Raw genomic sequence first — 21781 nt, 5'->3', positions numbered from 1 at the left:
CACAGGAAAGGTTACTGCGTGAAGCAGCCATTTTCGCTACCTCCACATGACCCAACCTGCTTCTGTAGCACCCAACTCTGAGGTGCCAGCTCAAATAAAGATTTGTGTTCCCTCTTCGCTCTGGACCTCCTCTCTCTCTTCTCCATGGCACACAACAACATCTGGCACCCAACGTGTCCCGCACTCACGCCCGGCCTGAGGTCCAGAAAAGCCGCCCAGACACAGGTAAGTGGCAGCCGCCTGACTCTGTGGCCCTGCGTTTCCCCTCACCATGGGATTTTTTTTGTTTTATGAGGAGGTGTCCCAGACATTATCTCCTTCTCTCCTGGGACAGGTTATCACTCTCATAGACACTTTAATTTTGTCTACACCGTGGGTTCTCATATCTATAATCGCTACTTACAAGATATGTACAACGTGGTCTGCCATGAGAATAAGCGACCTTGAGGCTGAGATACGAGAGTTAAAGCATATGTGCTTAAGACTTAGATGCCCTAAGCGATCAGCAGCAAGTCCCAAAACTTCTGTCACCACAGACACATACACGTGTTCGGATGCTCCTCCTTTGACCCCACCCCCAGCTGCCACAGTTTCAGCTTCCCCTGAGGCTTCCGGTTCTCTAACCCTGCCCCCTGCTGATACCTCATCATTAAGAGACCTTGTGGCAAAGATACAGCAGTTAAAGGATATGTTTCAGCGTTTAGAGACCTTAAACCTTTTGCAGTCTGTCCCAAGAGCTCCGTCCCCGTAGATACGCGCTCAGTTTCCCCTGTAGCCACTACGGCAGCCTCCACTTCTGTAACTCTTTCCCCCACATCATCAGACCAAGTCCACACCTTCCCGGTAAATGTGGCCCCCAATAGACAAAACCCTCAGGTTTGGCACCCATACTCCTCCAAAAAACTCAGGGAACTCAGACAAGCCATGAAGGAGGATGGAATTTACGCTCCATGGACCAAGTCCATTTTAAGGAGTTTTTACCAGCATCTAAATACACCCCAGGACTGGAAAAACCTGGTGTGTGCTGCATTGCCAGACCCCCTCTATCTACAATGGAAGGCATGCTTCCACGATGAATGCTCTAGACAATCGCAGGAAAATAGTCACAAACCGATAGCATGGAATTTTGATGCATTGTTTGGAGTAGAAGAGTTTGAAACTGGAACTCAGCAGGCAGAAGCCAAGTGTCCAACTGTTTATTTTGAACAGGTACACATCTGCGCAACACAAGCTGGGAAAGGTTAACTCCAACAACAGTAGAGGCCTCAGTCCCTATTAACTCTCTTCACCAAAACACTGATGAATCCTTAGCGAACTTCATCTTAAGGGTGAGGCAAACCTTAGAGAGAAAGGTTTATAATCCTGAAATCCTCTCTCTCCTCCTGCGTTCTATTGTCTGGGATGGCATGATACCACAATTATGTCAGACATGCCCTAGTCTTAAACACCTACACCCAGATAATTGGATTTTAGCGACACAGGAACTTACATCAGGCAATTATGGGGCACCCGCTAGACACAGGTTTATGCAGTTACCCCACATAATCAAAATGGGGCCTGCTTTCAGTGTGGTCGCCAAGGGCACTGGCATAACCAATGTCCAGATAAGTTGCGACCACACCTCCAGTAAGGGCAACCCCGCCTCCAGTCAGGGCAACCCTGCCTCCAGTCAGGGCAACCCTGCCTTCAGTCAGGGAGCCAAAAACCTCGGAAAATTTGTCCCAGATGTCAGAAAGGGTTTCACTGGAAGAGAGATTGCTGGTACAAATTTCATAAAGATGGAACGTCCCTGAATGGTACAAATTTGGGGCTTGAAATTTTGTGGACCACTCCTGTTTTAGAATACGGTCACCCCAGAAACAATCAAATACTTAGAGGAAAACATTGGTAAAACACTTTCCCACCTACACCTCAAGGACATCTTTGATGAATCCAACCCAATTGCAAGGAAGACTAAAGACTAAAGCAGAAACAAACCATGGGACTACATCAAATTGAAAAGCTTCTGAACAGCCAAAGAAACTATTAAACAAACAGAGAGACCCCTCACAGAATGGGAGAAGATCTTCACATGCCAGACATCAGACAAGAAACTAATCACCAAAATATACAAAGAGCTCAGCAAACTTAGCACCAAAAAAGCAAATGACCCCATCCAAAAATGGGCAGAGGATATGAAAAGAACATTCACTACAGAGGAGATCCAAAAGGCTAACAAACATATGAAAAATTGCTCTAGGTCACTGATTGTCAGAGAAATGCAAATTAAGACAACACTAAGATACCACCTCACTCCTGTAAGAATGGCATACATCAAAAAGGACAGCAGCAACAAAGGCTGGAGAGGATGTGGGGACAGAGGAACCCTTTTACATTGCTGGTGGGAATGTAAATTGGTCCAGCCTCTGTGGAGAGCAGTCTGGAAAACTCTCAGAAGGCTAGACATGGACGTTCCATATGATCCAATAATTCCTTTCCTGGGGATATACCCCAAGAACCCCATAACACCCAACCAAAAAGAGGTGGGTACTCCTATTTTCATAGCAGCACAATTCATAATAGCTAAAACCTGGAAGCAACCAAGGTGCCCAACAACAGATGAGTGGCTGAGAAAGCTGTGGTATATATACACAATGGAATACTATGCAGCTATCAAGAACAATGAACCCACCTTCTCTGACCGATCTTGGACAGAGCTAGAAGGAATTATGTTAAGTGAGCTAAGTCAGAAAGATAAAGATGAGTATGGGATGATCCCACACATCAACAGAAGTTGACTAAGAAGATCTGAAAGGGAAACTAAAAGCAGGATCTGACCAAATTGTAAGTAGGGCACCAAAGTAAAAACCCTGTGGTGAGGGGTAGACATGCAGCTTCCTGGGACAGTGGGGGTTGGGAATGGGTGGGAGGGATGGGTCACAGTCTTTTGGTGGTGGGAATGGTGTTTATGTACACTCCTAGCAAAATGTAGACATATAAATCAGTAGTTAATTAATATGAGAGGAGGAAAATCAATTGTATGTCTCAAAGTTTTTCAAAACACAAACTGAATCTTTTTAATATATAGGCTGTGTATTTGATATGAGGACTCTCTCAAAAGCCTAGACTAAGTATATTAGAAGCATCCAATAGCACAGCTATATACAAGATACAGGATACTGTACAGCAAACCATAACAAAAGGACTTTTCAAAGTTAACCCAATTACCAAATAATGTGATGATAACATGAACTATCAATTGTCTTTTTGAACCCTAAGACAGCAGGAACCGCACATCTCCACTATAGAGCCCCTTCTTCCCCCAGTCCTGGAACCCTTGGGTAGGGCCCACTTTCCCGTATGCCTCTCCCAATCCATACCAAATAATATTGCATCCGCCGATCACAACCTAACCAACGCAAAGATTGCCACCTCAACATGCTTCACCTCAGGCTGTGTCCAGAGACTTCACGTGTGGAATGACAACCCTTCAGCTTCATTACTCGGGTTAGACCTTTCCTTTTATAGTACACTCTAATTTCATCTCAGGTGGTTCACTTTCTAACAAAGTCCCATAACCTAGATATACACCAGTTTCTGTGAGAGAGAGCTTATGTGCACACATATCCATAAACTACTGCAAAATATATACCTGAAAGCAGAAGTACACTAGAGTTTGCAGTGAGTACCTCCCTAACACTTCCTCTCCACTATTCCAAGCTTTGGGCCCGTGATTGCTCAACAATTTGTTTGGCCTCGTATGTTAACTCTCTTTTCAATCACCAGGTTCCAGCTGCCACCAGGATGCTGGCCAGGCTTCCCTGGATTGAAGATCCCACCAATGTGTCCTGGAGCTCAGCTTCCCCAGAGACACACCCTACTAGGGAAAGAGAGAGGCAGACTGGGAGTATGGACTGACCAGTCAACGCCCATATTCAGCGGGGAAGCAATTACAGAAGCCAGACCTTCTACCTTCTGCAACCCTCAATGACCCTGGGTCCATGCTCCCAGAGGGCTAGAGAATGGAAAAGCTATCAGGGGAGGGAGTGGGTTATGGAGATTGGATGGTGGGAATTGTGTGGAGTTATACCCCTCCTACCCTATGGTTTTGTTAATTAATCCTTTCTTAAATAAGAAAAAAAAAAAGAATGCGGTCACCCTACTATGACAGTAAGGATTGGCAATATTCCTTTTAAATTTTTGATTGACACGGGGGCATAAAAGGCAATTTTAAGGCAAGTAGAGGTTCCCCAAAATTGGGAACTCCTCCCGGGACCCCATATACACGGGGTTGGAGGAGTGACCCAATCATTTCTCACACGAGATTCTCTCATGTGGGAAGACCCAGAAGGTTCTACCAGACACTTTCGCCCTCTGGTAGCTGATATTAGCACCAACCTACTGGGCAGAGATCTTCTGGAATGTCTTGATGTTAGGATATCCACAGATGCCTCTGCAGAGCATAACACCTGCTCCTGAGAGACCAGATCTAATCAGCATCCCCCATACTAACTGCCACTGTTCGTAGCCAAACTCCCGGCTTAAGCTGGCTTTCTAATGAGCCTGTCTGGGTGGAACAGTGGCCTTTACCTAGGGATAAGCTAGAAATTTTAAAAGAGCTCATCCGAGAGCAGTTGTCCTTGGGACACATTCATCATTCTCGAAGCTCATGGAATACTCCTGTCTTTGTGATTAAAAAGCGCTCAGGAAAATGGTGCCTCCTCCAAGATCTCCATGCGGTTAATAAAAACATGCAGGTCTGGGGCTCCCCACAAAGGGGTTTGCCTCTTGATTCTGCAATTCCCAAGGGAATTCCAATTATAGCTATTGATATACAAGATTGTTTTTTCTCTATTCCCTTGCATCCGCAAGATTGTAAATGTTTTGCCTTCTCTGTTCCTTCTATTAATAACGCCAGCCCTGCCGATAGACTTGAATGGGTAGTACTGCCCCAGGGCATGGCCGATAGTCCTACAATTTGTCAAGAGGCTATTAAATCTGCCCTTTGTCCATATATCCATAAGGGCCTTAATGTTTTTCATTACATGGATGAAATATGGGGAAATATGGGTATTAATATGGGGAAAATCAGATACAGATCTCTGTGCCCTACATGATTTTCTCATTCCTGCATTAAAGAAAAGTGGCCTTAATGTGGCTCCTGAGAAGATACAACTAATTCCTCCAATATCTTTTTTAGGTTCAGAGATTTCTCTAACACAAATTCGTCCCTTAAAACTTAGTGTTACTTTTCCTTCTAACCTCACTCTTGCTTCTTTACAAAGTTTTCTTGGAAATTTAAATTGGCTTAGGCAGTATCTTTATCTGCCTACAAGCTGCCTCCAACCTCTGTTTGACCTGTTAAAAGGAAACAAACAGCCCTCCTCAAAATGTAGGTTAACTCCCGAGGCCTCCTTGGCACTGGAAAGGGTTAACCAGGCCCTCCAGGACATGCACCTTGTTCGATTCTCCCATTCCTCTCCGGTAAACCTTCTAATCTTTAACTCCACCCCCACAATAGTAGGGGCATTGTGGCAGAACCATGGGGTTCTTGAGTGGCTTCACATGCCAGTAGGCAGAGCTCCAAGACTCCTCACTGAGATAGACGCTTTAGCATTCATGGTTCGCCAAGGAAGAAATAGGTCTGTGCAGTTCTTAAGGAAAGAACCGGATTTAATTATTCCCTATAATCCTTATAATCCACAGGGACAAGGCATTGTCGAGAGGGCCCATCACACACTTAAGACTCAATTAAATAAATATAAAAGAGGAATGTACCCCCCCCAAATTTCCAGCTAGTAAAAGCCTTAACTACGTTAAATCTCTTTAATATTTACAATAACTCGGACTTACCTCCTGTTATTCTTCACTGGCAAACACCATCTACTCTCCCATCTATTAAGGTCAAATGAAAAGACCCACTTGATAAAATTTGGAAAGGGCCTGACCCTCTATTGACCATGGGAAGAGGTTTTGCATGCATTTTCCCACATAATTACTTTAAACCTGTCTGGGTTCCTGCCCGCCATGTCCGACAATACCCTCATGATGGCACTGTTATCCCTGAAGAACAAAAATACAAGAGGACTAGCAGCAGGATACATCCCAGGATCCATAATATGACATGGCAGAACCCACAAAATTTGGCTCACAGAGCCCTCTCTCCTACCCCTTCTCTGGATGTCTTATGTTATGACTGGCCAGTTGTATTTTGTGAGTGAGTGTGTTGAATGACCAAAAATTTTGCATGACCCATCAGCACAGAGTACTCTATAAGGTAATTTTATATTTTATATAAAAATGCTGGATGCAGCCAAAATTTCTGGAGACATCCAGAAAAATTCCAAAATTTTTTTTTCTCTTTTGATTTATATATAACTTTTGGTATATATGTAAGTGTTTAGTCTTAAACTGTGTGAGAAATGACAGATATAAATTTGTTTTTCTTAAATGACATGTTTTTATAACAAAAGTTTTTTTTTTCCTCCTGTGTGTTATAACTAAATGTTTATATGTATGTTTCAAGTTTGGTAAAACATTAACTTAACGGTTAAAAGTGTAACCTTGAAGCTATATCACTACCAGGAAAGGTAAAGTTAATTTGCTAAAGTTACTAACTATTTAAGGTAAAGTCTAAATATTTAACGTGACAATATATCCCCAAAACTAAAATGCAAATTCTGTATACAGGACGCTTTTGGAGGGCCCCCAAAAGTGCCCTGTAAACTATCTTGTGGAAATTAATCCACAACAGATCTGGCATCAATCTGGCACTGCAAATGTTAAAACCATTGTCACTAACATACGTTAACTCTCTAAGTAACCTGAGTCTGTTTATACTCCAAAGTAAAAATGGTTAAAAATCAATATATATATTTGAACTATAATTGGTCTAAAGATCCTGCTGTAGAGACTGCTACAGGAGGTCACATTAGATGACCTTTTAACAAAATCATAAAGATATTCAAACCAATTATAATCATCGAAGTATCAATTATAGTAAACCTCTAACTTGTTACAAGTTTTTTTTTTCACAAGTAAGTGAGTACAGCTATCAAGCCTTCATATGAAGAATCATCTGTTCATATGGTAAGGTATTAAACTATAAAAAGTTCCTCCATACACTACCTATGTAAATTAATAACATTCACATATTTTGTAAACTTAACTGGGGTATCTTGTCTTGCCACCATAAGCCATGCCTTTGTCAGCCAACGATTTAAAGATGTTTCCCTTTATAACATCACCCATGCCACGGACATCCTTTACTACCCCCAAAGACAAATTGCTGTTCCCCTAGACATCACATCCACTGACTGCGTCCCTTAGACTTGAGATATGATCCCACCTCTTTATACCAATGGATACATTCCCTCTTCCTTACCTGTCTACCCTTAGTTGTGGGACCCTAGCTTGTTTTACTTCTTCTGCTCAAGATAGGTCCTATAATTCTTAAAAAAAAAAAAAAAAACATTTTAATTTATTTATTAATGAGAAAGAAAGGAGGAGAGAGAAAGAACCAGATATCTTTCTGGTACATGTGCTGCCAGGGATCAAACTTGGGACCTCATGCTTGAGAATGTAACACCTTATCCACTGCGACACCTCCCAGACCACAGTCCTATAATTTTTAATAAGCTCATGGCCTTTTTGCAACAACAGATTGATGCCATAAAGATGCAACCTATACAAACTCACTATCATAGGCTGAACATGGCAGAATATTGAGTTGCTGTGGAGGATTTGCCCCCCTCCATCAGAACGTCCACCATGTAGAGGGCTAGTTAGCCAATGATGGGTAAAAGGGAAACTAGCACTATCCAATCAACCTAAGACAGGGCACCTGGTACTACTGGGCAAAAATGACCAGGTGTTCCAATGATGGGTAAGACAGAAGGCTGATCCCCAACCTAAGACAGGCACAGTCCACCCTGCCACAAAACAAATTCCGCCAAACATCAAAACATGATATAAGAAAGGGGGACATGTGGGGAGCCACATGTGCCCTCAAGGTTGCTATTGGCATGGCCATAGAGTTTATGTTAAAAGATAGTTCCTGGGAATCAGGTGGTGGTGCAGCAGGTTTAGCACAGATGGCACTAAGTGCAAGAACCGGCTTGAGGATCCCAGTTTGAGCCCCTGGCTCCTCACCTGCAGGGGAATCGCTTCACAGGCAGTGAAGCAGGTCTGCAGGTGTCTCTTTCTCTCCTCTTCTCTGTCTTACCCTCCTCTCTCCATTTCTCTCTGTTCTATCCAACAACCACAATATCAGTAATAACAACAATATAATTACAACAATAAAACAACTAGGGCAACAAAAGGCAAAATACCAAAAAAAAAAAAAAAAACAGATAAGTTCCTGCTTCCCTACATCTTAGAGTCCTTGTTGAAAGATAAGTTCTTTTTCCCCATGAATCACCCAGGACCTTCCAGATAACGGCTGACTACCATGACAAATAATATAAAATAATAATAATAAATGAATAGGAAAGATACATCCCCCAATACTCAGTTGGCTAAGGCACCAAACCTCTTTTTCTAAAAAGCATTCAAATCAGATGCCCTGCTAACCACGAGAAGCAGATTGTGTTTCTTCCACAGGAATACTGGAAAAAACCATCTGGACCCCTACACACCCTGACATCACCCACTAGATGGCACGACTACAGTGGCACAACCCCCCCCCCCCGAAACCCTAGATGTCACCTGACGCGATCTGAAGAACCTGATTCACAGACTCCAAAGACAGAACTTTTTTACTGCCTGTCTGCCTTTCCTGCTTCTGCTTTGCCTGTCACGTTTTGGTGGTTCCAGCTCACTCTCTACAGAAAAGCGGAATTCCAGAGGCTGACCTTCCTCATGCAGCATTTCATCCCCTGCCATTTCTCCCCCTAGTTGCCTACTTTGGACTGAGACTTCTATCGGACTTGCTGGTATACCCTTTGGACACTTTAGACAATTTTACAGCAGATTCCTTCCCTTCACGTTGCTGGTTTTTCATAGACTGACCCTGAGTAGTTCATAGACTTTACACACTGTTGCCCTGGGCATAAAAGGAAAGGGGGAGATGCTGGGAAATTGTGCAGATGTAGTCACATCTGCCATATTGTCCCCTCAGGCTACTGCTAGTTCCCACGAGAGTTGGGACATTCTTGGAGTGCCTGTTTTGCCATGTTGTGCCCTCAGGGCATTGTCAATTTCCCCGCGATATTTGGAGTGCTTTGGTCACTCCTCCCCCCTCCCATTCTCATGAGAGTTATTATCCTATCCTGGAGTGCTATGGTTACTCCTCCCCCTTCCCATTCTCGCAAAAGCTGCTCCTATAAAAGCCCTTCTTCTTCTGCACCTCATTCTCTTGACAGCGCTTCACTTCAGTGTTCAGACTCAGGAAAGGTTACTGCATGAGGTGGCCATTTTCGCTACCTCCACATGGCCCAACCTGCTTCTCTAGCACTCAACTCTGAGGTGCCAGCTCAAATAAAGATTTGTGTTCCCTCTTCGCTCCGGACCTCCTCTCTCTCTTCTCCGCAGCACACAACACATTGAACTTGAAGTCATAAGGTTCTGAGTTCAGTTCTCAGCATTGTGTTTGTTGTGATGCTTTGGTTCTCCCTACCTCACTAATAAATAAATAAACCTTAAAAATGTTTAATCAGATTATATATATATTTACAGTATCATCTCACCTTCCCCTACCTGGCTGTCTGATGAAAAAATTTATTGATGGCACACTAAGGTGTGACCTATATCCCAGGGTAGAGAGAACAAAAAGGTGGAAGCAAGCAGCATGCCTGCTTGAGAGCTCTGAGCATCAGAGACTGCTCAACTCTTGTCTTTAATGCAGGAGAAAACACTGAAGTTCCATCTTTTAAAGTCACTGTTATTTGTGGGGTTTATATTATTTGCAATGAAACCCAATCCAAACTAATTAAAGGATAATTTATAAAATATCATGTGTCAATATAAATGCACTATAAGTAAAAGTTCCTTCACACAGCTAACTTCAGGTCTAGTAATGAAAAATAATGTATAAAGAGAAACAGAGTGGATACTAATAGTTCTTGTCTATCTGTTATGCACTGAAACCAATCACCTCCTTCTGGTAGTAGTGACCACTTTTCTTCAGAAAAAACTCTCCTCCCATATCACAAGAGCATAATGAGAAAAAATCATTTGCCAATCTACTACAACACCACAGCAATTAAAATGCAAATACACTTGAATTTTATCAAATGAAATTAAATGTCAATTAAATTCCAATTCCATTATAAAGTCCACTCCTTTTTTTTTTTCTTTTTCTTTTCCCTCACCAGAGTACTGCTCGGCTCTGGTTTAGAGTGGTTGTAGGGACTGAACCTGGGACTTTCGAGCCTAAAGCACTAAAGTTTTTTTTTATAGTCATTATGCTATCTCTCTAATCTATAAACTCTACTCCAAAGGATACAACTTAATGCTGATCCCTACAGTTCTGTTCTTGAGCTAACCTCATTTATTTGGAGGTTGGAGAGAAAAGTAGAAATACAATCCGATAGAACTTCTTATTTAATTCCCAATCTCCTTCCAGCAATGGAAATGGCGATTTTAACCACCAACTGGAAATAAGTTTGGTCAAGTCTGACCAGCTAAAGCAGTAGCTACTATAATTGATTCCAAGATGAGCATATGAATTAAACCTGGCCAGTTAGAACCTCACTGGATTCATCAGCTATCACTGCAAGGTGTCGCACACTAAAACAATCTTCTACTCAGTATCTACAACAAATTTATCATAGTTCTAAAGGGAATCTAGACCTACTCAACTTTAAGCTGAAAGCTGGATCACTGAGTAGGGTAGGTGCTATAGCATGTTCACAGGCCAGATACATTGTAGGTACATTCTAGGTAGATTCCGGATGTCTAGGATGAAACCCGATATTCTAAATTTCTTTTTATAAATTTATTTAGAAAATAAAAAATATCGACAAGACCATAGGATAAGAGGGGTACAACTGAGAGTTGGGTGGTAGTGCAGCGGGTTAAATGCAGGTGGCGCAAAGTGCAAGGACCAGCTTAAGGATCCCTGTTCAAGGGATCCCACCTGCAGGGGAGTCTCTTCACAAGCGGTGAAGCAGGTCTGCAGGTGTCTAACTTTCTCTCCCCCTCTCTGTCTTCCCCTCCTCTCTCCATTTCTCTCTGTCCTATCCAACAATGACGACATCAATAACAACAAAAATAATAAGTACAACAATAAAACAAAAAGGGCAACAAAAGTGAATAAATAAATATTTTTTAAAAAGAATGAAAGAACACTTCTATGGGAAAAAAGAAGGGTGCAATTCCACACAACTGCCGTCATGAGAGCTCTATATCCCACCCCCTTCCTTGAAAGCTTTCCTATTTTTATTCCTCTGGGAACATGAACCCAAGATCTTTATGGGGTGCAGAAGGTGGAAGGTCTGGATTCAATACTTGTTTCTCCACTGAACATGGGCATTGGCAAGTTGATCTATATCCCCAGCCTGTTTCTATCTTTCCCTGGTGGGGCAGGGTTCTGGAGAGATGGGGTTCCAGGACACATTGGTGAGGTCCTCTGCCTGGAGAATTCAGGTTGGTGTCATGTTAGAACATCTGCAACTTGGTGGCAGAAAAAGCATTAAGATATAAAACAGAATAAATTTTTGATTAATCATGAACCTAAAGGCAAGAATATAGCAGATGAGATTTGGGGTCTCCATTTTGGAAAAAGCTAGTAGGTCTATTTTAGGTATAGTCCAAGGGGACCATGAATTTGTAATTTTTGCTCAAGCCTAACAGCTAACATGCAGGTGGACCAAAGGAATTGTCTGGGGAGATGGTGTCAGAGTTGGAAATAGGACTAAAGAACTGCACTGGGAAAGAGAGTAGCCCCCAAATATGGGGAAAGTATATAAATGTCATTAAATGTAAGCCCCATAGATATGATCTGGGGCTCATATTTAGGGCAGGAGCCTATGTAACATCTGTATCCCTGTAGGTCTGAGCTTGCATTCTGTGGTCATAGCTAGGAATATTCTAGGCTGCACGTATTGCTGAACCCATCTTCCTCAAGTGGTAGAGTATTTTAGCCCAACCTCTCTTCAGAGAAGGGAGCTGTTCCTACCATTGTTGACTCACATTAAGGGCAAGTTCCTGTAGGGGCCCACAAGGGGGTCCATTATGTTGTTCCTGATAGAGATGAGCAGTGACAGTGGAGAAAGTGATCTGTTAGAAGTGTAGGTCCATCATGTCTGTGTGGGAATCCCAGGATTCCTTGATTTGGGCCCCTGGAAATGAGGTGGTCTAGTAGTAACCAAAAGAGCCATCATTAAAGTATGCAGGTCTCTTGCCCTTATCCAACTTTCGTAGTCCTTACTTTTTCTGACAAGGTTAACCTTGGAGTGATTGAGAGAAGTGAAGTAGGAATTAGGTGAGGAGATTATCTTGGTCTAAGTAGAAACTGTTTGATTGAGTACTTTATGTTGTCTTTTTAGGTCTTTCTACTTGCTGCATTTATTGGGTCACTGCAAACTATATACTTTTGCTTTAAGATACATATTTTCCCCAACTTATGGATACATGTGCACATGTGGTTTGTCTCTTGGGCCCTGGTCCATATCTAGGTGCTGTGGCTCTGTTAGGAAGTATTCCACTCAAAATGGAGGTAAAGAGTCTTATCAGCAGGAATCAGGCAGTAGCACAGCAGGTTAAACACAGGTGCACAAAGCACAAGGACGGGCATAAGGATCCTGGTTTGAGCCCCAGGCTCCCCACCTGCAGGGGAGTCAGAAGAAGTGATGCTTCAGAAGAGGTGATGCCGGTCTGCAGGTGTCTTTCTCTCTACCTCTCTGTCTTCCCCTCCTCTCTCTATTTCTCTTTGTCCTTTTCAACAACAAAGACATCAGTAACAATAATAACTACAACAATAAAACAAGGGCAACAATAATAAATAAATAAATAAACATTTAAAAGAAAAGAGTACTACTAGCTAAGAAATGTCTCACCAGAATACTGAAGCTGAAGGGTTGACATTACAGGCCTGTCATCTCCACAGATGACAGTTTCATTTCAGACACAGTCTGAAATGAAACATGTCAAGGTGGTACTGGTTGCATTGATTAGGTGGAGATCAGCAGATGCAGTATCAATTGGTATGGGTTGAGAGAAGCTTTCTGAAAAATGAGCCCTTCCACAGAGGTTCCAGGACTGGGAGAAATATGGGTTTTATAGAGAGTGGGGAGAGGTCCTGCTGTCTTAGGGTTTAAGAAAGCAATAGAAAGTTATTATTATAACCAAGTTAATTGGAAACTTGGTTGACTGAAAATCCCATTGTTAGGATTTTCTGTATCATACAATGCCTCACCATGATTAACATCATTAAATGCTATTTGCATATAGCTATAGCTAATATTTGTGACACAGCTAGTTGCTTCTGGTCTTCCTGGTCTAAGATTATAGTTAATTTAATATTTCAAAAAATTCATTATTAGAAATGTATTAATAATTTAAGCCCATTGTTAAAATTCAGCCAGGTTCCCAATTTGAAAACTTAAGTGTTTAGATAAAGGAATATATACTTATAACTGGGGTCTATGCATAAAAAATTTTGAGACATTTAATCTTTCTTCCTTTTCATATTGATCAAATATTGATTTATAAGACTATAGGTTATTTGGAGTGTATATTAACACCATTCCCAACACCAAAGATCTGTGTCCCTACTCTCCACCCCCATAGTGAAGCTGAAAGTCTACCTTCACTTTTCACCCAGAGATTTTTACTTTGCTGCCCTACTTCAAACTCAGTCAAATTCTGCTTTGTGTTTCCTTTTCAGTTCTTCTTTCTCAACTTCTATTTATGAGTGGGATCATCCCATACTCATCTTTCTCTTTCTGACTTAACTCACTTAACATAATTCCTTCTAGCTCCATCTAAGATGGGCCAGAGAAGGTAGGTTCATTATTCTTAACAGCTGTGTAGTATTCCATGATGTATATATACCACAACTCTCTCAGCCACTCATCTGTTGTTGGGTACCTGGGTTGTTTCCAGGTTTTTGCTATTATGAATTGTGCTGCTATGAACATTGGTGTACACATATCTTTTTGAATGGGTGTGTTTGAGTCCTTAAGATATATCCCTAGCAGAGGAATTACTGAGTCATGTGGAAGGTTCATTTCAAGCCTTGTGAGGATTCTCCAGACTTCTCTCCACAGGGGTTTGGCCAATCTACATTCCCACCAGCAGTGCAGGCAGGTTCCTTTGTCCCCACAATCTCTCTAGCATTTGTTGCTGCTGTTGTTTCTGATGTATGACTTTCTCACAGGGGTGAGGTGGTATCTCAATGTTGTCTCTATTTGCATTTCTCTGACAATCAGCCACCTGGAACATTTTTCATATGTTTTGTTGGCATTTTGTATCTCTTCCATAGTGAATATTCTGTTCATGTCCTCCCCTCATGTTTGGATTGTGTCATTTGCTTTTTTGTCATTAAAATTGGTGAGCTCTTCATATATTTTGGTTATTAACCTCTTGTCTGCTGTGTGGCATGTTAAGATCTTCTTCCATTCTGTGAGGGGGTCTCTTTGGGAGATGGTTTCTTTTGCTATGTATTACTTTTTTTTTTAAGTTTTACGGGAGAGAAATTGAGAGAAAAGGCTAAGATGGAGTGAGGTTTGGAATACAGACAGACCTGCAGCACCACAGGTGAAGCTCCCCTTGCAGGTGGTTGGCTGGGGACTGGAACCTGGGTTCTTGCACAAGTGCTCTACTAGATGGGCCAACTCCTGTCCCACCCTGTGCCCTCCTCCCTTTGGGTCCTTTTTCTTTCTTTCTTTCCTTTTATTTTTTCCTTTTTTCTTTTCTATTAGGCATGACAGAAAAATTGAGAGGGAGGGAGACAGACAGACAGACTTGCTTCACTGCTTGTGAAATATCCTCAAGGCAGGTGGGGGTTGGGGGGCTAGAACCTGGTTCCTGGTGCAGGTGGGTCCTTGTGCTTAATACTAAGTGTTCTTAACCAGGTGTGCCACTGCCCAGCCCCCTGTCCCTTACTATTTGTAAATACAATTAGTGCAATTGTTTATGCACCCGTGGGAAATCCCCATAATCTGAGCCACTCCTGGGCTGCAATATGAGAGAACCAGTTCCAGTTTCTCTTCTCTAAGCTGTTGTGAACATTACAATAGAAAATGTAAATGAAAGTATTGCATAAACTGTAACCTGACAAAAAGAAAATAGTCTAAAATGCCTTGTGTGTGTGGGGAGGGGGAGTTTAACTATTTTAAGAAAGGGGTGGGACAGAAGAGATGGCACTACACGTGGGTGTGCAAAGAATGCACCATATTAGAAGGGAGGGGCATCCCACTTGAAGACGAATCTGTAAAAGAAACAAAAAATGAATTTTTGCATTTCAAACTACTTTCAGACTACCAAACGAACTACGAGCTTTTCCTGCTACCCAGACTCTTCAGTGGCACGGAAGTCGAAAGTGAGCGACGCTATTTTGCTTTAGTCTACCGCGGCTGAAGCAAGCCCTACCCACGTACAGCGATCCCTGCTCTCCCTTCCTTGTCACTGTTCTGCCCCCGCCCCCCTGCGCTCCCCGCCCCGGGGCAGAAGTTTCCACTACGCTCAAGGGGTGTTAGTAACGGCGGCTCCACCCACGACTCTCAGAATGGGGGTGCCCGGGAGGCGGCCTTCCCGAGAACGACTAGAAACCAGAGTAAAAGCTGCGGGATCGGGGGAAAGTCCGAGCTTGGAAGGACACATCCGTGTAGCTGAGAACGGAGCGCCCGCGGCGTTCGGAGGGAAGCGCAGCCCTGCCCTGCGCCGCGCCGCCACCCCCGCGGAGTGTGTATGAATGGTATCGCCGGGGGCGGGGCCGGGCGCTCCTGCCGCCTCGCGCTGCGCCTCTGCCGCGGCCGGAAACAATAGTCGGGGAGCCGGAGCCGCGCGGGTTCCCTGCGGCGGCGCTGGAGCGGCTGCTGCGGCGGACGGTAAAGACCTCGGAGTCCCGGCCCCCGACCCACCTGCTTTCGGGACCCAACGTCCAGCCGCGTTCCGTGCTCCGAGCCTCGAGGTCCTATGCGCTGCTCCGCGCGGGGTGCCCCGACGGACGGACAGACAGACGGAGAGATGGCTCGGGCTCCAAGGTGCCCAGAGTAGTGGGCACATGCCCCTGACTCTGGAGGAGACTCCCGCGGGTCTCAGATCCTTGCTCTTTATGGGATCTTGTCGAGCTCAGTCACCCGGTCTCCCGCCGAGCCCGAGCCGCCTGCTGTAGCCACTGCCTGGCCCTCGGCGCGGGTGCCCGGGACGTGGCCGCGATGCCCTCCGCGCACCCGCGCTTCCACCTGCCTCTCCCTGCAGCTGCGCCCCCCAGACTGCTCTTGCCCAGTGACCCGAGCACGTCGCTGTCCCTTCTGTCACAGCTCGAAGTTGACGGACAGACCCTGGTGGCAGAAAAGGCCTCGAGCTTAACTAGGTCTTTGCTGAATTGCTGGATCACGGGCGGCAGCCTGGAGAAAGACACTAAACTGCTTTCCTTTTTTAAATTTTTTTAACTTTTTTTTTTTTCTTTTACACCAGAGCACTGCTCAACTCTGGTTTATGGTAGTGTGGAGGATTGAACTTGGGGCTTTGGAGTCTCAGGCATGAGTCTCTGCATAGCCATTATGCTATCAAACCCCCCCCCCCCCGCTCCTAAAATGCTTAACTTTCAGATGAAATATAGGGTGAGAGTGGGGCACTGAAGCATACTGTCAACCTTGGGTGAACTTTGTGTTTTACTAGCTGTGAGTCTTTTTTCTAACACACTTAGGAAAGTGGCTTTGGAGTACAAGTAGCGTGGTGGTACTCAGTTGATGGAGTGTTACTTAACTTAGATCAACTGAACAGCATCCTTCTGGTTTCCTAGAAGTTCCCAAGGGTTGTGTAACTTCCCTTTTCTGTTTCTTAGCAGGGGCACTATGAACGAAGAGGAGCAGTTTGTAAACATTGATTTGAATGATGACAACATTTGCAGTGTTTGCAAACTGGGAACTGACAAAGAAACACTCTCCTTCTGCCACGTTTGTTTTGAGCTAAATATTGACGGTAAGATTACCATATAGATTGATTTTATGGCATCAACTTTAGATAGCATCTTATGTTTAACTACTTACAAGGTAGAATTAAAATTTCTTGATTGATTGGAAAGTACTGAATCTGAAATGTGGAGATCTGTTGAAGATAAGGGTTTCAGGAAAACAGCTGAAGTTAGAAGAGGTGGGGGTTTTTTTGTTTGTTTTTTTTCCTCTCTCAATACAACCCCATTTTTGGTAATATAAAAGTGAGCTATAAAATGGATGAACAAGATAGATCACCTGGAAAGTTGCTTGCTGAGCTATGTGCTCCACCCACATTCAAGCCCTTTCACTTGTGCACTGGGAAGGCTTCCATGCAGTGATGTCTTAGCCTCTCTACCTTTGTTTTATTTGTCTTACCACTCTAGTTCCTGACTGAGGTGAGTCACAACTGTTTTCCAGTACTATCTTATTATCTGGAAGAGCGTTTAAATTTTTACATAACTTCAGTGATCACATACACCTTTAATAACTATTAAAAATTGGAAAATTTTTTTAACGGTTTTCTGGTAGCACCTTTAAGAGTACATGAAAAAAGAATTATCCAATATTTTTTTTAATCTGTCACTGAAAGTATTTGAACTACTGCAGGTAATGTGTCTGAATATCAGTGGTTTGCTTCTAAGAGACACGTGAATCATGTTACTTTTTAAAATTTTTTTTTCTTTTTTGTTATTGGATAGAGACAGAGAGAAATTGAGAGAGAAGGGGGAGATAGGAAGAGAGACACCTGCAGACTTGCTTCACCGCCTATGAAGCAACTCCCCTGCAGGTAGGGAGCCGGGGGCTTGAACCAGGATCCCAACCAGTCCTTGCGCTTTATGCCAAGTGCGCTTAACCCACTATGCTACCGCCTACTCCCCTTGTTACTTTCATATCTTAGACATCATGATAAAAGTCTGGTTTTGAAACTAATGTTTATGAATCACACTAAAAAATATTCTGCAATTAAAAAAGTTTGTCTTTTAAGTTTGGAATTGTACCTTATTAGTAGAAAGATCTTGCTTAATCTTTAGATTTTGGGCAGCTCTACAACAGTTTTTTTATTCCTCTTCCTAGGTTGAATATACAAAAATTTTCATTGTCTGTTCTAAAGAGAGAAGATGAAATGTCCTTATAATAAAAATGGCAAATACATAGGATTCCTATTAGGACTTGCTTTTCAAAGACTACTGAAGGGATCATATTTATAAATTTAGATATTCTGTAGTAAAAAGTCAAAATTACAACCTTAAGTAGATAATAAAAGCAGGCAGAGTTAGTTATATAGTATTCACCTTCAATTTAAGATCATAATGGTTATGACAATTTTGCCATTATACTTTTTGGAAGATTGTAGTTGCTGAGTATGATAATTGATAGAAAGATCATTGGCCTCTCGTGGTATATATAGATTACATATTGGATTTTAAAATGTAATAATTATAATTGTGTTCAGTTTAAAAATGGGATTCTTTTGTGGTGTTTAGGTTTCCAAGCCCTTATTTACAGTAGAATGAATTACCTAAATTTATGTTCTTTAGAGATAGAGAGTTGGCCCTAAGTATTCTTTCTGATTGTAGATTTTCACTTTAGATGAGCAAAGACATTGGAAACCTAAACCAAGTTTGTATTTTACCTGCCCCAAGACTCATACCCCAAGAAACTGAGGACCAGATCATTGTTCAAGGTGTTTGTAGTGATGATAGCAAGCTGTTATGTTCCAAGCACTGTACTAAGCTCTTAGCATACATTAGTTTATTTAAGTCAAAGTAAAGTCTGAGATAACTAGTGTTAACTCACTTTAAAGGTGATGCAACTAAATCTTCAGACCTAAGAAATGTACTCTGTCTCAACATATAAGCATGCTATGAGTCAGACCTTGTAAAAATGATAGTTATCTTGACTTTAAAAGACAAAATAATTCTTACTTTGAGGTAGAGCTGTTTCATGCTACACTCAAAGCATGTACACTACACCCACACAAATAGGGTTTGGGGTGTAGTCTTTAGGGCACCACTGCTTTGGGCTGACTTTTTCAGATCATTAGGGACCGGACTGTGGCACATCTGGTTAAGTGCACATGTACAAGGACCTGGGTTTGAGCCACTGCTACTCATCTGCATTTGGGGAGGGGGAGTGGAGCTTCATGAGTGGTAAAGCCAGAGCTGCAGTTGTCTCTTTGTCTCTCTCCTTGTCTATCTTCCCCTCTCCCCTTAATTCCTCTCTGTCATATCAAATAAAGAAAAGGAAAAGGAGAAACTGGCCACCAGGAGCAGTGGATGATGGATTCCTCATGCAGGCATTGAATTCCAGTGATAACACTTGTGGCAATAAAAAGGAAGGAAGGAAGGGTGGATGCAAAGAGGCAGAAAGGTAAAGAAACCAAGGCAGTAAATCCTCTTCGAAGTGGTGAGGGCTGGGTTCAAACATGGTTTACACACATGGCAAAGCTGTACTATTTCCAAGTGAGCTATTTGGCCAGCCCCAAGGTTTTATATTTTAAAATGCCACTTAAGCCTTTTTGAGAAAATTTATTTTAGAATTAAATTTTCTTAATGTATCTAATATTAGTCGTCAGTGCCTGGCAATATAATTTCCTATTTACTATAATGAAGCACTAGTACAATATTAATATTTTAATTTAACAAGATTATTTATTGTAAAAGAGGGAAATAGAACACCGATTTCTGTGAATTTTCAGTTTTTAAAGATCATTGCCTCCCTCTCAAAAAAAATTGGAAAAAATATTTATCACAACACACCTTAAAAATAATGAAGTTTATCTTTAGTCTATGTTAATCAGCCTATTAAAATGTTTTTGAGTGAGTTGGACAATAGCACATCCCATAACCTGCAGCTTTACTATGCTCATGGACCCAGATCCAAGTCCCCGGCACCATCTGGGAACGTCGTGCACAGCACACTGAGGCTCCTTGAATAGTGCACTGATGCTATAGTGTCATTTCTCTGTTTTTCTTCTTTGTCTCTTTGTATCAGAAATTAAATGGGTGGGAAAATCGCCCAGGAATAGGGAAATCATGCAAGTGACATTCCCCAATAATAAATAAATGAATAAAGTAGAAGATAGTTCATGTGGTAGGACACATGTTGTACATGTGCTATGCCAGTACCATATGGAAGTATCATGACACCAAGAGAGCTCTGGTGTTATCATATCTCTTCCTCTCTGTCCCTTTCTTAAAGAAGAATGAAAATGGTGACATGAATCGTGAATTCACACATGCTTAATGCCATGTTGCTACAAAATAAATGTTTTCCTTATGTACTAAATTCTCAGCACAATGTCAGTCAATACTTTTAGAGGGCCTTAAAAAGTACATTTAACTTTTAGTCTGGTGTAACTTTTTTTGTACTATGATAATGTTGCTTTTTGCTTGGTTTTCCAATTTACTAATTATTAAATTTTCTCTAAAGCATACTATTCTTTTTCTGTTAAGAGGCTAGTAAGAAAAAAAAACAACTTTAAGGGGTATTACTGTGAGACTAATTTTGAGTCCACACATTTGTAGTAAGTAAAAATATTTTATGCTTTTCAGAATGTTACTTTCAGGCAGGGGTAGATAGCATACATAATGGTTATGCAAAAGAGACTTTCATTCCTGAGCCTCTAAAGTCCCAGGTTCAATCCCCTGCACCACCATAAGCCAGAGTTGAGCAGTGCTGTGGTAAAAAAACAGAAAACAGAAAGTTACTTTCCAGGAATTAGTTTCTTGTTTAAAGGCTATGTGCATACAAATACTTATAAAATGAAAACAGACAAAAGAGAAATAACAAGATAATCTACTCATATTGGAGGCATTTTTTTTTATTATTATGAGCAGGGATATAAGCTTCTGTTAAAATAGTTAAAAAGAATTTTATGTACTGCCAGGTCATAGGTAATATACTTCTGGGACCTAAGAAATGCATTTTGAAGACTCAAATCTTTTAAAATGTTAACGGAAGTCAGTTTTCTTGGGCTTATCATTCATCTTAGAATAACTTGGCCTGCCTACTTCGAGGACTAGGCAATAAATGCATAGACTTACTAGTACACGGAGTCTGTCCTTGGCTCCAAGACACTGAGCTTTATTATGTGTTTGATCAAATGCTTTTTTTTTTTCCCTCTCTCTCCACCATTATTGCTGAGGCTCAGTATCTACTTCACTTCACTACTACTGGTGGCTTTTTTTTTTCTCTCCTCCTTCTCCTTCTTCTTCTTCTTCCTCTTCTTCTTCTCCTCCTCCTTCTCCCCCTCCTCCCCCTCCCCAACCCCTCCCCCTCCCTCTCCCCCTCCTCCTCCTCCCCAACCCCTCCCCCTCCCTCTCCCCCTCCTCCTCCTCCTCCTTCTCCTCCCTCTTTCCTCTTTCCTCTAGATGGTGAGAGGCAAAGAGAAGAACAGGAGGAGGAGGAGGGAAAGAAAGGGGAGGTAGAACACTGCTCTACCACTTGTGAAGACACACACAAACACACACCCCAACTCCCTGGTGGTGCCCAGGGCTTGAATGTCACCATGGTAATGTGTGTGCTGCCAAGCCTCCAATCAGATGCTCTTAAATGTGTCAACAGTCCATTATGCTCAAATCTCAAATAAGTTATTTAATGACCATATTAATACCACTCACTAAGGTTGGAAAGGAGGTGGCCCTGGGAGGTGAGGAGCCAGTAATGAAACTCAGCTGTAGTGTAACAAAGTTAAA

At 42.3% G+C, this 21781-nt stretch overlaps 1 protein-coding gene across 6 annotated transcripts in view; it reads left to right on the top strand.

The window, feature by feature from the left end:
* The first annotated feature begins 15833 nt into the window (after positions 1 to 15833).
* Positions 15834 to 21781, top strand: part of C14H21orf91 (chromosome 14 C21orf91 homolog) — a 35509-nt gene continuing 29561 nt past the window's right edge. The window contains exons 1-3 of one of the 6 annotated variants that reach the window (XM_060171948.1): positions 15978 to 16127; positions 16934 to 17070; positions 18675 to 18768. In XM_060171948.1, coding sequence (XP_060027931.1) covers positions 18675 to 18768 — 94 coding nt within the window. In that variant the 5' untranslated portion in view covers positions 15978 to 16127; positions 16934 to 17070. The other 5 variants (XM_060171947.1, XM_007522936.3, XM_060171946.1 and 2 more) reach the window with 5 other exon arrangements.

This window comes from Erinaceus europaeus, chromosome 14 (assembly GCF_950295315.1).
Source record: "Erinaceus europaeus chromosome 14, mEriEur2.1, whole genome shotgun sequence".
Lineage (NCBI taxonomy): Eukaryota > Metazoa > Chordata > Mammalia > Eulipotyphla > Erinaceidae > Erinaceus > Erinaceus europaeus.
The sequence above is the reverse complement of the archived record's forward strand: the minus strand, read 5'-3'. Positions and strand labels throughout refer to the sequence as shown.